General features: G+C 37.6%; 1 protein-coding gene across 1 annotated transcript in view; it reads left to right on the forward strand.

Annotated features, from left to right (window-relative positions):
- Window positions 1–1,517, forward strand: part of LOC135364298 (ankyrin repeat domain-containing protein 26-like) — a 362,531-nt gene extending 361,014 nt beyond the window's left edge. Inside the window, 2 exon segments of the mRNA XM_064590297.1 lie at window positions 128–179; window positions 1,279–1,517. Of these exon segments, the coding sequence (XP_064446367.1) occupies window positions 128–179; window positions 1,279–1,418 (192 nt within the window). The 3' untranslated portion in view covers window positions 1,419–1,517.
- The last annotated feature ends 10,668 nt before the right edge of the window (window positions 1,518–12,185 follow it).

A 12,185-nucleotide genomic window follows, 5' to 3' on the forward strand; every position in this document is an offset into this window, starting at 1 on the left:
ATCCCTAACTTAGTTTTAGTCTCTAAAAGTGTTATTTAAAGACCACATTTCATAAGCTATATATAGTTCCTACAATAATGTCTCTTGTTTAACTTGAACATTATAAATAATATTTGACTTATTTCAGATGGACATATCTCAGCAGGAGATGGAAAGGAATATAACTAGAGAACTAGAAGGTATGTTGCCAAATTTATGAATTAAGATGGTCATTGATTTCTGAAATAAACTATGAATAGTAAATGGCATCCCTTTCCATGGTTTGGATAATAGGTACTACATTAATTTTTTTAAATATATAGCCAATAAAAAATGTAAAGCATTAACATAATGATGAACTTACTTATTCCTCATTTAGTCATCGTGTTCATTCAGACTTTAAAAAATATCCAAATGTCTATGTATCTATTATTATTTCTGGCTATAATCTTCCTTCACTTCTGCCATTCCTATGGAACCGTCAACCTGAATATGTGGGCTTTCTCAAATTCTTGTTTCTGCTAGTGGTATAAGACCAAAAAACTCAGACTTGTCTTAGTAATAGTTAAGCAACTATAGTCCATATAGCTGTCACTTGACAGGTGATATTTAAATCTCCAGTCATTGGTTTACCTTTTGCCATTGAATAAAATTCCAAGTTCCTTATATGGAATAAAAACACCCAAGTCAATTTGGTTCTTGCCAGATTATTCAGCCTTCTCTGTCGCTACTTACCCTACTCTGTTGCTTTGCTCTAGCACCTCTTCAGCGTAGACTACTTGCAATTCCACAAGTGTTCTTCCTCACTCTTTGTATATGTTCTTTGTATATGTGTCTTCCCTCCACCTGGCCCACTTTTTCCTTGTACTTCAGGTATCAACTTACATATCACCTCCACCAAAAAGCAGGCAGTATTGATAGAAAACTAGGATGTCCCTTTTGTGTGTTCTTATAGTGTCTTGTTTTATACCTGTCATGGTATATTCAACTCTAAAATTGCCTGTTTGATTTTTCAGTTTCTAGTATATGATTGTTCAGGGGTGGGCTCTGTCATCATCTTGTAATTTCATCTTGTAATGAGAAAACTAGAAGCTCTGATATTTATCCACAATAGCAATTAACTCACTGGGCAACCATGAGCAAAATATATTTAAAAGTAATCTTGTATTTTATATTGTAGTTCTATGTAGATGTTTTTCATTCTTTTTAACACTCATAAGGCTTCAACTTTGTTTTTTACTAACTTGTAGTTAACTACAAAGTATTTTAGATAAAGAATGTAATTCTTTTTCTTTTCAGCTGCTGCTGAATTTGAATCAGACTCATGGTGTATGACCTCCTCTTTAGAATCTACTTATGAATCACATGTAAATGACGATCTACTAGTGAAATCTTCAAAAGAATATTTACAGATTTTGAAGAAAAATTATATGTTCTGAAAGACAAACATTAAAAATTTATTTACTGGATGTTTGTATAACATCTTAATTGTGTCCTACTAAACATATCGTGTGAAAATCTTGAATAAAGGAAAATAGTTCTGGATCATGTGTGTAATGAAAGTTTATATAATATTTTAAGCTATGTTTCTTGGCACCTAATTAACTTTTAAGCAGGTTTTATACATGGAGACCAGCACTGTTGGGTTTTACATGCTTCAAGCTGCCCAAATACCAGCTTTTTAAACAGCACCCAACCAACCAAATTGTCATTAGTACTTCAGGGGTGTTAATTGATAGCCTTTTAGTATTTTCCAGTTTATATTACTACATATGGACCTGGAGATTTACACAGACATCATTTTGATATATTGCTGCTAAGGCTATTGTCAATGTTTGTATGTATTACAATTTTTATAGTGCCATAAAACCTATGTATAATTTTAATTTTAAGTACTGATTCATAGCTCTTTCCTCATGGTGAAATAAGATTTGCCTAAAACTTTTCACCTTTTCTGTTTATTTTTGATTTACTTTTTGAAGACAGTCTTAAAATTAGAGAAAAGAAAAATTAGAGAAAGAGAAAAGAACGTTTTCCCCCAGAACCATTTGCAAGTAAATTGTTAGATTATGCCTGATTGCCATAGCATTTATATCCTACAAATCAGTACATTCCACATGACTACTGTACAACCCTGACAAGTGACAAAACTTAAAAATATGACCCTGACAATCAGACAATTAGCTCTAATACAATTAACCCTTGAATAATGTGGGGGTTAGGGGCACTGACCCATTGCAGTCAGAAATACGTGAATAACTTTTGACTCCCCAACTTTTGACTTTACTAATAATCTGCTGTTGACCAGAAAACTTACTGGTACCAGAACAGTCAATGAAACTGTGTTTTGTGTGTTATATGTATTCCATATTATATTCTTCCAATAAAGTAAGCTAGAGAAAAGAAAATGTTATTTAAATCATAAGAGAAAATACATTTACAGTACTATCATGTATTTATTGAAAGCATCTGCATATAAGTGCACCCATTCAAACCATGTCAACTATACATTCTATCATTTTTTTTTTAAAGATTTTATTTATTTGACAGTGAGAGCACAAGTAGGCAGAGCGGCAGGCAGAGGGAGAGGGAGAAGCAGGCTCCCCACTGAGCAGAGAGCCCGACATGGGGCTCGATCCCAGGACCCTGGAATCATGACCTGAGCTGAAGGCAGACGCTTAACCAACTGAGCCACCCAGGCACCCTGTACATTCTATCATTTAATCCTCATATTTCTAAGTTTTGTCACTTGTCTGTAATATCCTATACGCAAGGAAGGTCCTGTTCAGAGCCATGTATTTAATTCAGATGTTGTGTCTCTTAGTTCCTTCAGTTTAGAATCGTTCCTTAGTCTTTCCTTAATTTTCACAACTTTTAATCTTTTAAACAGTTAATTCCAGTAATGTAGAATGTCTTTCAATGTGGGTTTTTCTTATGTCTCCTTATGATAAAATTCAGATCAGGGACGCCTGGGTGGCTCAGTTGGTTAAGCAACTGCCTTCGGCTCAGGTCATGATCCTGGTGTCCTGGGATCAAGTCCTGCATCAGGCTCCCTGCTCAGTGGGAAACCTGCTTCTCCCTCTGCCTGCCGCTCCCCCTGCTTGTGTTTTCTCTCTCTCTCTGACAAATTACAAAAAAGAAAAAAACAACACCAAGAAAAAAACAACTTTAAAAAAGTTCAGATCAGGGGAGCCTGGGTGGCTCAGATGGTTAAGCATCTGCCTTCGGCTCAGGTCATGATCCCAGGGTCCTGATATCGAGTCCCACATCGGGCTCCCTGCTCCTTGGGAGCCTGCTTCTCCCCCCCCTCCTCTGTCTCTCATGAATAAATAAATAAAATCTTTTTAAAAAAATCATTTCATACATTTTTAGCAAGAGTATGAAGTGGTCCTCTACTCTTCTCATTGCATCCTATCATGAGACCTACAATTTTGATTTGTCCCATTGTTGGTCATGTTAGCATTGATCCTGGAGGTAATATCTGCCAGGTTTCTCCTCTGGAATGTTAACTTTCCACTTTATAATTAATTAGTATTTTGGGGGAAGTACTTTGAGACATGTAAATATCTCCTTTCTCAGACACCCTGTGCCAGGCCACGTCTTCTGCAGATGATTGACTGCCCCCACAGGCTCTGAAAACCCATGCTGGGCTGTTCTTTCCCTTCAGTCTGCAATAGCACATTCTATGTTGTTGTCCTTTCAGGGGTGTTCCAACACTGTGCAGGGTGGCTCTCCCACTTTTATGCCTTCCCCATTCTATCCAGGCTCCAACACCTCACTCAGGGCCACCACAGATCCCTGTTTCTGTTTCTATGCTTTTGAACTGAAAATGTGGAAATAGAAAGAATAAAGGGGGAAAGGCTCCATAGGTCTTTTATAATCAACTTGTCAAGCTTTACAAAGCAATGATTCTGATTAGAATTGCATTGAATCTATAGATAGTTTATAGGGAAAAGACATAATACTGAGTTTTCCTAACAGTATTTTAATTGATTAACTCTCAATGTTTAAAAAATTTCTTATAAAGGTCCTGCAGATATTTTTTAGATTTATTCCCAGTTATTTAATATTTTGACCCCATTATAAATGTTATTTTAAAAAATCAATTTCATTTCCTGTTTGTTGCTAGCTTATAGAAATAAAATTACTTTGCATATTGAGCTTAGATTCACCTATCTTGCTAAACTGTCTTATTTTATTGTTTCCCACAATTCTGGAGGCTGGGAAGTCCAAAATCAAGGCACTGGCAGATTCAGTGTCCAGTGAGGGCCGGCTTCCTGGTTCATGGATGCTGGTCTTCCTCTGTTTCCTCATAAGGCACAGGGCCACGGGAGCTCTCTCAGGTATCCTTTATTTATAAGGGCACTAATCCCATTCATGAGGGCTCCACCTTCATGACTTAATCACTTCCCAAAGCCCCCACCTCCAAATATTATTACATTGAACATTAAGACCTAATACATGAATTTGGGAGTGGGGGGAACAAATATTCAGTCTATAGCAAGGCTGTTCCTTGTTCCTGGCCATGTAAGCCTCCACAATATGGCTGCTTGCTTCATGAGGCCAACAAGGAGAATTTCACTGCAGAGAGGCCTCAGTCCTCTTTTAAGGGCTTCACCTGCTTAAATCAGGCTTACACAGAATAATCCCCTTCTGATTAACTCAAAATTAACAATTGTATCTGCAAAATTCCGTTACATTTGCCATTTTCTAATGGCTAGAGTCAAGTCACAGATCTTGGCTACACTTAAGGGAAAAGGATTATAAAAGCTGAGAACACCACAGGGCATTTATTATGGGGTCACCTAGGGTCTTTCTGTTACAAATATATTAACAAAGTTCCCTTATACTACTAGTTTTCTAAGTTTTATCATGAATGTTGAAAGATAATAGATGTTTGTTTTGCATATATTGAGATAATTTTTTAAAAATTTGTCAATGTGGTGAATTACATTATGTGCTCATGTGAAACCAGCCTTGCGTTTCTTAGGTAAACTGAATTTAGTTGTGATTTCATTCGTCTGTTGCATACATTGCCACTCTTGATATGATGATATCTTGGTGAGGGTTTTCTTCTCTCTGTTCATGGATAATGATAATGCAAGGAGTTTTGAATACTTTTAACTCAATTTGCATGGCTCCAAACTAATGTGTATTGTTGCTTTGTGTTTTAATTCTCTCTTGTATCTTTAAAAAATACTCGACATTTTTATAGCTTTTATATGATACTGTCAGCGTCCATTTAAACTGAACTACATATTTATTTTTTTTCCCTGTCCTCTTGCATCTCAGAATTTCTATTTGGGATTATTTTTCTTCCATTTGTTTATGTACATTCTTTAAAATTTTCATGAGTGAGAACTGCCAGGTAATGAATCTCTGTTTAAAATGTCTTTATTGGGCTCCTGGGTGGCTCAGTTGATTAAGTGTCTGCCTTTGGCTCAGGTCAGGATCCCAGGGTCCTGGGATTGAGCCCCACTTCAGGCTCACTGCTCAGCATGGAGTCTGCTTCTCCCTCTCTCCCTGCCCCTCCACCCACTTGTTCTCCCTCTCTCGCTCCTTCTCTCTCACTCTCTTCCAAATAAATAAAATCTTTAAAAAATAAATAACAATGTCTTTATTTCCTCTTACTCTTGATATACATTTTCACAGCATAGAGAATCCTAGGTGAATAGTTATTTTCTTTGATCCTACAGAAAATGTCATTCCACTGCCCTTTGTCTTTCATAATTGCTCTTTAGAAAATAGCTGTTTGCCTGTTTCTCCTTTGAACATAATCTGTTCCCCACTCTGCTCCTTTTCCCCACAGTTTTTGGTGGCTTTAAAGATTTTACTCTTGGGGGGGAGAAAAGAATTCTTTTTCTTTGTGTGTTTACTGCAGTTACGCTATTATGGGTCTAGATTTGGATGTCTTGCTATTTATCTTAATATTCATAATGTTCCATAATGAGAATTCCATTTACAAGAGCTCCAAAAACCATAATATACCTAGGCATAAACCTAACCAAACAGGTAAAGGATCTATACTCTAGAAACTACAGAACACTTATGAAAGAAATTGAGGAAGACACAAAGAGATGGAAAAACATTCCATGCTCATGGATTGGAAAGATAAATATCGTTAAAATGTCTATGCTACCCAGAGCAATTTAAACTTTCAATGCAATCCCTTTCTAAATACCATTGACATTTTTCACAGAGCTGGAACAAATAATCCTAAAATTGCTATGGAACAGAAAAGACCCCGAATTGCCAGGGGAATGTTCAAAAAGAAAACCAAAGCTGGAGGTATCACAATGCCTGACTTCAAGCTATATAACAAAGCTGTAGTTAAGACAGTATGGTATTGGCACAAAAACAGACACATAGATCAATGGAACAGAGTAGAGACCCCAGAAATGGACTCTCACCTCTACGGTCAACTAATCGTCGACAAAGCAGGAAAGAACATCGAATGGGAAAAAAAAGACAGTCTCTTCAATAAATGGGGCTGGGAAAACTCGACAACCACATGCAGAAGAATGAAACCAGACCATCCTCTTACTCCATACACAAAGATAAAATGGGTGAAAGACCTCAATGTGAGACAGGAATCCATTAAATCCTAGAGGAGAACATAGGCAATAACCTCTTTGACACTGGCCACAAGAACTTTTTCAAGTCACGTCTCTAAAGGCAGGAGAAACAAAAGCAAAAATGAACGTTTGGGACTTCATCAAGATAAAAAAGCTTTTGCTCATCAAAGGAAGCAGTCAACAAAACTAAGAGGCAATCCAGAGAATGGGAGCAGATATTTGCAAATGACATTTCAGATAACGGGCTGATATCCAAGATCTATAAAGAACTTCTCAAACTCAACACCCAAAAAACAAACCAGTCAAGAAATGGGCAGGGGCGCCTGGGTGGCTCAGTCGTTAAGCGTCTGCCTTCTGCCTTCGGCTCAGGTCATGATCCCAGGGTCCTGGGATCGAGTCCCACATCAGGCTCCCTGCTCGGCAGGAAGCCTGCTTCTCCCTCTCCCACTCCCCCTGCTTGTGTTCCTGCTCTCGCTATCGCTCTCTCTTTCAAATAAATAAATAAAAATCTTTAAAAAAAAAAAAAAAGAAATGGGCAGAAGATATGAAAAGACACTTCTCTGAAGAAGACATACAAATGGCTAAGAGACACATAAAAAAAGTTCAACATCGCTAGCCATCAGGGAAATCCAAATCAAAACCACATTGAGATACCACCTTACACCAGTTAGAATGGCCAAAATTAACGAGACAGGAAACAAGTGTTGGCAAAGTTGTGGAAAAGGGGGAACCCTCTTGCACTGTTGGTGGGAATGCAAGCTTGTACAGCCACTCTGGAAAACAGTATGGAGGTTCCTCAAGACATTAAAAATAGAGCTACCCTATGACCCAGCAATTGCACTACTAGGTATTTAGCCCAAAGATACGTAGGCAGTAAAAAGAAGGGGCACATGCACCCCATAGTTCATAGCAGCAATGTCCACAATAGCCAAACTGTGGAAGGAACTGAGAGGCCCTTCAGCAGATGAATGGATAGAGAAGATGCGGTACATATATACAACGGAATATTACTCACCCATCAGAAAGGATGAATACTCACCATTTGCATTGACATAGATGGAAATGGAGGGGATTATGCTAAGCGAAATAAGTCAAGTTCCTATGTGGAACATAAGGAATAGAGCGGAGGACCACAGGGGAAGGGAGGGAAAACTGAATGGGAAGAAATCATGAATAGACTCAGAAGGCATTATGCTAAGTAAGCAAGAGAAAGATAAACACTGCATGATACCATGTATATGTGGAATCTAAAAAAAATGTTTTTGAACTTGAACTCATATAAACAGAGTAAAATGGTGGTTGCAGGGGCTGGAGAGTGGGGAAAATGTGTAGAGGTTGGTAGAAGCACACAAGCTTTTAGTTATAACATGAATAAGGTTGGAAGATCTAATGCATAACATGGTGGCTATAGTTGATAATTCTGTGTTGTATAATTGAAATTTGCTAAGAAACTAAAACAAGTGTTCTCACCAATAAATAAATACATAAATACATAAATACATAAATAAATAGATAAATATGTAGGGGGCAGAATGCATTAATTAACTAGATTGTGAGAATCCTTTCACAATGTATACATATATCAACTCATCACATTGCACATTTTTAAAAGTCTTTATTTAAATTCTAGTTAGTTAACATACCATGCAGTATTGGTTTCAGGAGTAGAATTCAGTGTTTCATCACTTACATACAACACCCAGTGTTCATCATAACAGGTGCCCTGTTTAATAGTCATCATCCATCTAGCCCATCCCCCACCCACCTCCCTCCATCACCACTTAGTTTGTTCTCTCTTGTTAAGAGTCTCTTATGGTTTGGTTCCCTCTTTTTTTTCACCTGCCATATGTTCATCTGTTTTGTTTCCTAAATTCGACATATGAGTGAAATCATATGGTATTTGTCTTTCTCTGACTGACTTATTTTGCTTAGCATAATACACTCTAGTTCCATCCACACTGGTGCAAATGGTAAGATTTTATTCTTTTTGATGGCTGAATAATATTCCATTATATAATCTTCTCTATCCATTCATCAGTCAATGGACATTTGGGTTCTTTCTAGAGTTTGGCTATTGTTGATAATGCTGTTATAAACATCAGGGGAACTATACGCCTTTGAATCTGTAGTTTTGTATCCTTTGGGTAAATACCAAGTTGTACAATTGCTGGATCATAGGGTAGTTCTATTTTTAAATTTTTGAGGAAACGCCATACTGTTTTCCAGAGTACCTGCACCGGTTTGCATTCCCACCAGGAGTGCAAGGGGGTTCCCCTTTCTCCACATCCTCACCAACACATGTTGTTTCTTGGGTTGTTAATTTTAGCCATTCTGACAGGTGTGAGGTGGTATCTCATCATGGCTTTGATTTGCATTTCCCTGATGATGAGTGATGTTGAGCATCTTTTCATGTGTCTGTTAGCCACCTGCATGTCTTCTTTGTAAAATTGTCTATTCATATCTTCCTCCCATTTCTTAACTGGATTATTTGTTTTCTGGGTGTTGAGTTTGGTAAGTTCTTTATAGATTTTGGATACTAACCCTTTATCAGGTATGCCATTTGCAAATATCTTCTCCCATTCCATAGGCTGCCTTTTAGTTTTTTCTCCTTCGCTGCGCACAAGCTTTTTAACTTGATGAAGTCCCGATAGTTCATTTTTGCTTTTGTTTCCCTTGCCTCTGGTGATGTGTCTAGTAAGAAGCTGCTCCAGCCAAGGTCAAAGAGGTTGCTGCCAATGTTCTCCTCCAGGATTTTGATGGTTTCCTGTCTCACACTTGAGTCCTTCAACCATTTTGAATTTACTTTCATGTACGGTGTAAGAAGGTGGTACACTTTCATTCTTCTGCATGTTGCTGTCCAGTTTTCTCAAACCATTTGTTGAATATCCATTGGATATTCTTTCCTGTATTATTGAAGATTAGTTGACTGTGTAGTTGTGGATCCACTCCTGGGTTTTCTATTCTGTTCCATTGATCTTTGTGTTTTTGTGCCAGTAGTATAATGTCCTGATGACTACAGTTTTGTAATGTAGCTTGAAATCCAGAATCATGATGCCTCCAGCTTTGTTTTTCCTTGTTCAGGATTGCTTTGGCTATTCAGAGTCTTTGGTGGTTTCATATGAATTTTAGGATAGTTTGTTCTAGTTCTGTGAAAAATGCTGGTGGTATTTTGATAGGGATTGTGTTAAATATGTAGATTGCTTTGGGTGGCACAGGCATTTTAACAATGCTTGTTCCAATCCATGAGCATGGAATGTTTTTCCATTTCTTTGTGTCCTCTTCAATTTCTTTCATAAGTGTTCTGTAGTTTTCAGAAAAAAAGATCTTTTACCTCTTTGGTTAGGTTTATTCCTAAGTATCTTTTTTTTTTTTTTATGCAATTGCAAATGGTATCAATTCCTTGATTTCTTTTTCTGCTACTTCATTATTGGTGTATAGAAATGCAACAGATTTCTATATGTTGATTTTATGTCCTGTGACTTTGCTGAATTCATGTATTAGTTCTAGCAATTTTTTGGTGGAGTCTTCCAGGCTTTCTACATGGAGTATCATGTTGTCTGCAAATAGTGAAAGTTTGACTTCTTCCTTGCTGACTTGGATGCCTTTTATTTCTTTTTGTTGTGTGATTGCTGAGGCTAAGGCTGCCAGTACTGTTAAATAGTAATGGTGAGAGTGGATATCCCTGTCTTGTTCCTGACCATAGGGGAAAAGCCCTCAGTGTTTCCCCATTGAGGATGATATTACCTGTGGGTCTTTCCTATGTGGCCTTTATGATATTGAGGTAGGTTCCATCTATCCCCACACTGTAGAGGGTTTTTATCAAGAACAGTTGATGTTTCTTGTCAAGTGCTTTTTCTGTATCTATTTAGAGGATCATATGGTTCTTATCCTTTTATTAATGTGGTGTATCACATTGATTTGTAAATATTGAACCACTCCTGCAACACAGGAATAAATCCCACTTGATTATGGTGAATAATTCTTTTAATGTACTGTTCAGTTTGATTTGCTAGTCATGTTCATCAGAGATACTGGCCTGTAGTTCTCCTTTTTAGTGTGGGGTTTGGTTTTCACATTTTACATTTTAAAGTTAAAAAATAAAAAAGAACAAAAGTGTAGTCATTCCCATTTTCTGATTAGTGGTCCCTACCCTTAACCTTTATTTCTTGTTAAAAGTAGATCTTCAGGGGTTTTTTTGTTTGTTTGTTTTTTAGTTTAGTTTAGTTTAGTTTAGTTTAGTTTATTATGTTATGTTAGTCACCATACAATACATCATTAGTTTTTGATGTAGTGATGCACGATTCATTGTTTTCATATAACACCCAGTACTCCATGCAGTATGTGCCCTCCTTAATACCCATCACCAGGCTAACCCATCCCCCACCCCCTCCCTTCTAAACCCGTCAGTCTGTTTCTCAGAGTCCATTGTCTCTCGTGGTTCGTCTCCCCGTCCGATTTCCCCCCCTTCATTTTTCCATTCCTTCTCCTAATGTCCTCCATGCTATTCCTTACGTTCCACAAATAAGTGAAACTCTGTGATAATTGGCTTTCTCTGCTTGACTTATTTCACTTAGCATAATCTCTTCCAGTCCCATCCATGCTGATGTAAAAGTTGGGTATTCTTCCTTTCTGATGGTTGAGTAGTATTTCATTGTATATATGGACCACATCTTCTTTATCCAGCCAGCTGTTGAAGGCCATCTCAGCTCTTTCCACAGTTTGGCCATTGTGGACATTGCTGCTATGAACATTGGGGTGCATATGGCCCTTCATTTCACTACATCTGTGTCTTTGGGGTAAATACCCAGGAGTGCAATTGCTGGGTCATAGGGTAGCTCTATTTTTAACTTTTTGAGGAACCTCCACACTGTTTTCCAACGTGGCTGTACCAACTTGCATTCCCACCAACAGTGTAAGAGGGTTCCCCTTTCTCCAAAACCTCTCCAACATTTGTTGTTTCTTGCCTTGTCAATTTTTGCCATTCTAACTGGTGTAAGGTGGTATCTCAATGTGGTTTTGATTTGAATTTCCCTGATGGCTAATGATGAATATTTTCTTTCATGTGTCTGTTAGCCATTTGTATGTCTTCTTTTTAAAAGTGTTCATGTCTTCTGCCTATTTTTTGACTTGATTATTTGTTTTTTGGGTGTTGAGTTTGAGAAGTTCTTTATAGATCTTGGATAGCGGTCCTTTGTAGTGTCATTTGCAAATATCTTCTCCCATTCTGTGGGTTGCCTCTTTGTTTTGTTGACTGTTTCCTTTGCTGTGCAGAAGCTTTTCATCTTGATGAAGTCCCAAAAGTTCATTTTTGCTTTTGTTTCACTTGCCTTTGGAGATGTTATCTTGAAAGAAGTTGCTGTGGCCAGTGTCAAAGAGGTTACTGCCTATGTTCTCCTCTAGGATTTTGATGGATTCCTGTCTCACATTGAGGTCTTTCATCCACTTTGAGTTTATCTTTGTGAATGGTGTTAGAGAATGGTTGAGTTTCATTCTTCTGCATGTGACTGTCCAATTTTCCCAGCACCATTTATTGAAGAGACTGGCTTTTTTCCATTGCATGTTTTTTCCTGCTTTGTCGAAGATTATTTGACCATAGAGTTGAGGGTCCATACCTGGGTTCTCTATTCTGTT

The sequence above is a fragment of the Mirounga angustirostris genome, unplaced genomic scaffold (assembly GCF_029215605.1).
Source record: "Mirounga angustirostris isolate CCGP_5_RB_7025 unplaced genomic scaffold, mMirAng1.0.hap1 SCAF_5, whole genome shotgun sequence".
Classification (NCBI taxonomy): domain Eukaryota; kingdom Metazoa; phylum Chordata; class Mammalia; order Carnivora; family Phocidae; genus Mirounga; species Mirounga angustirostris.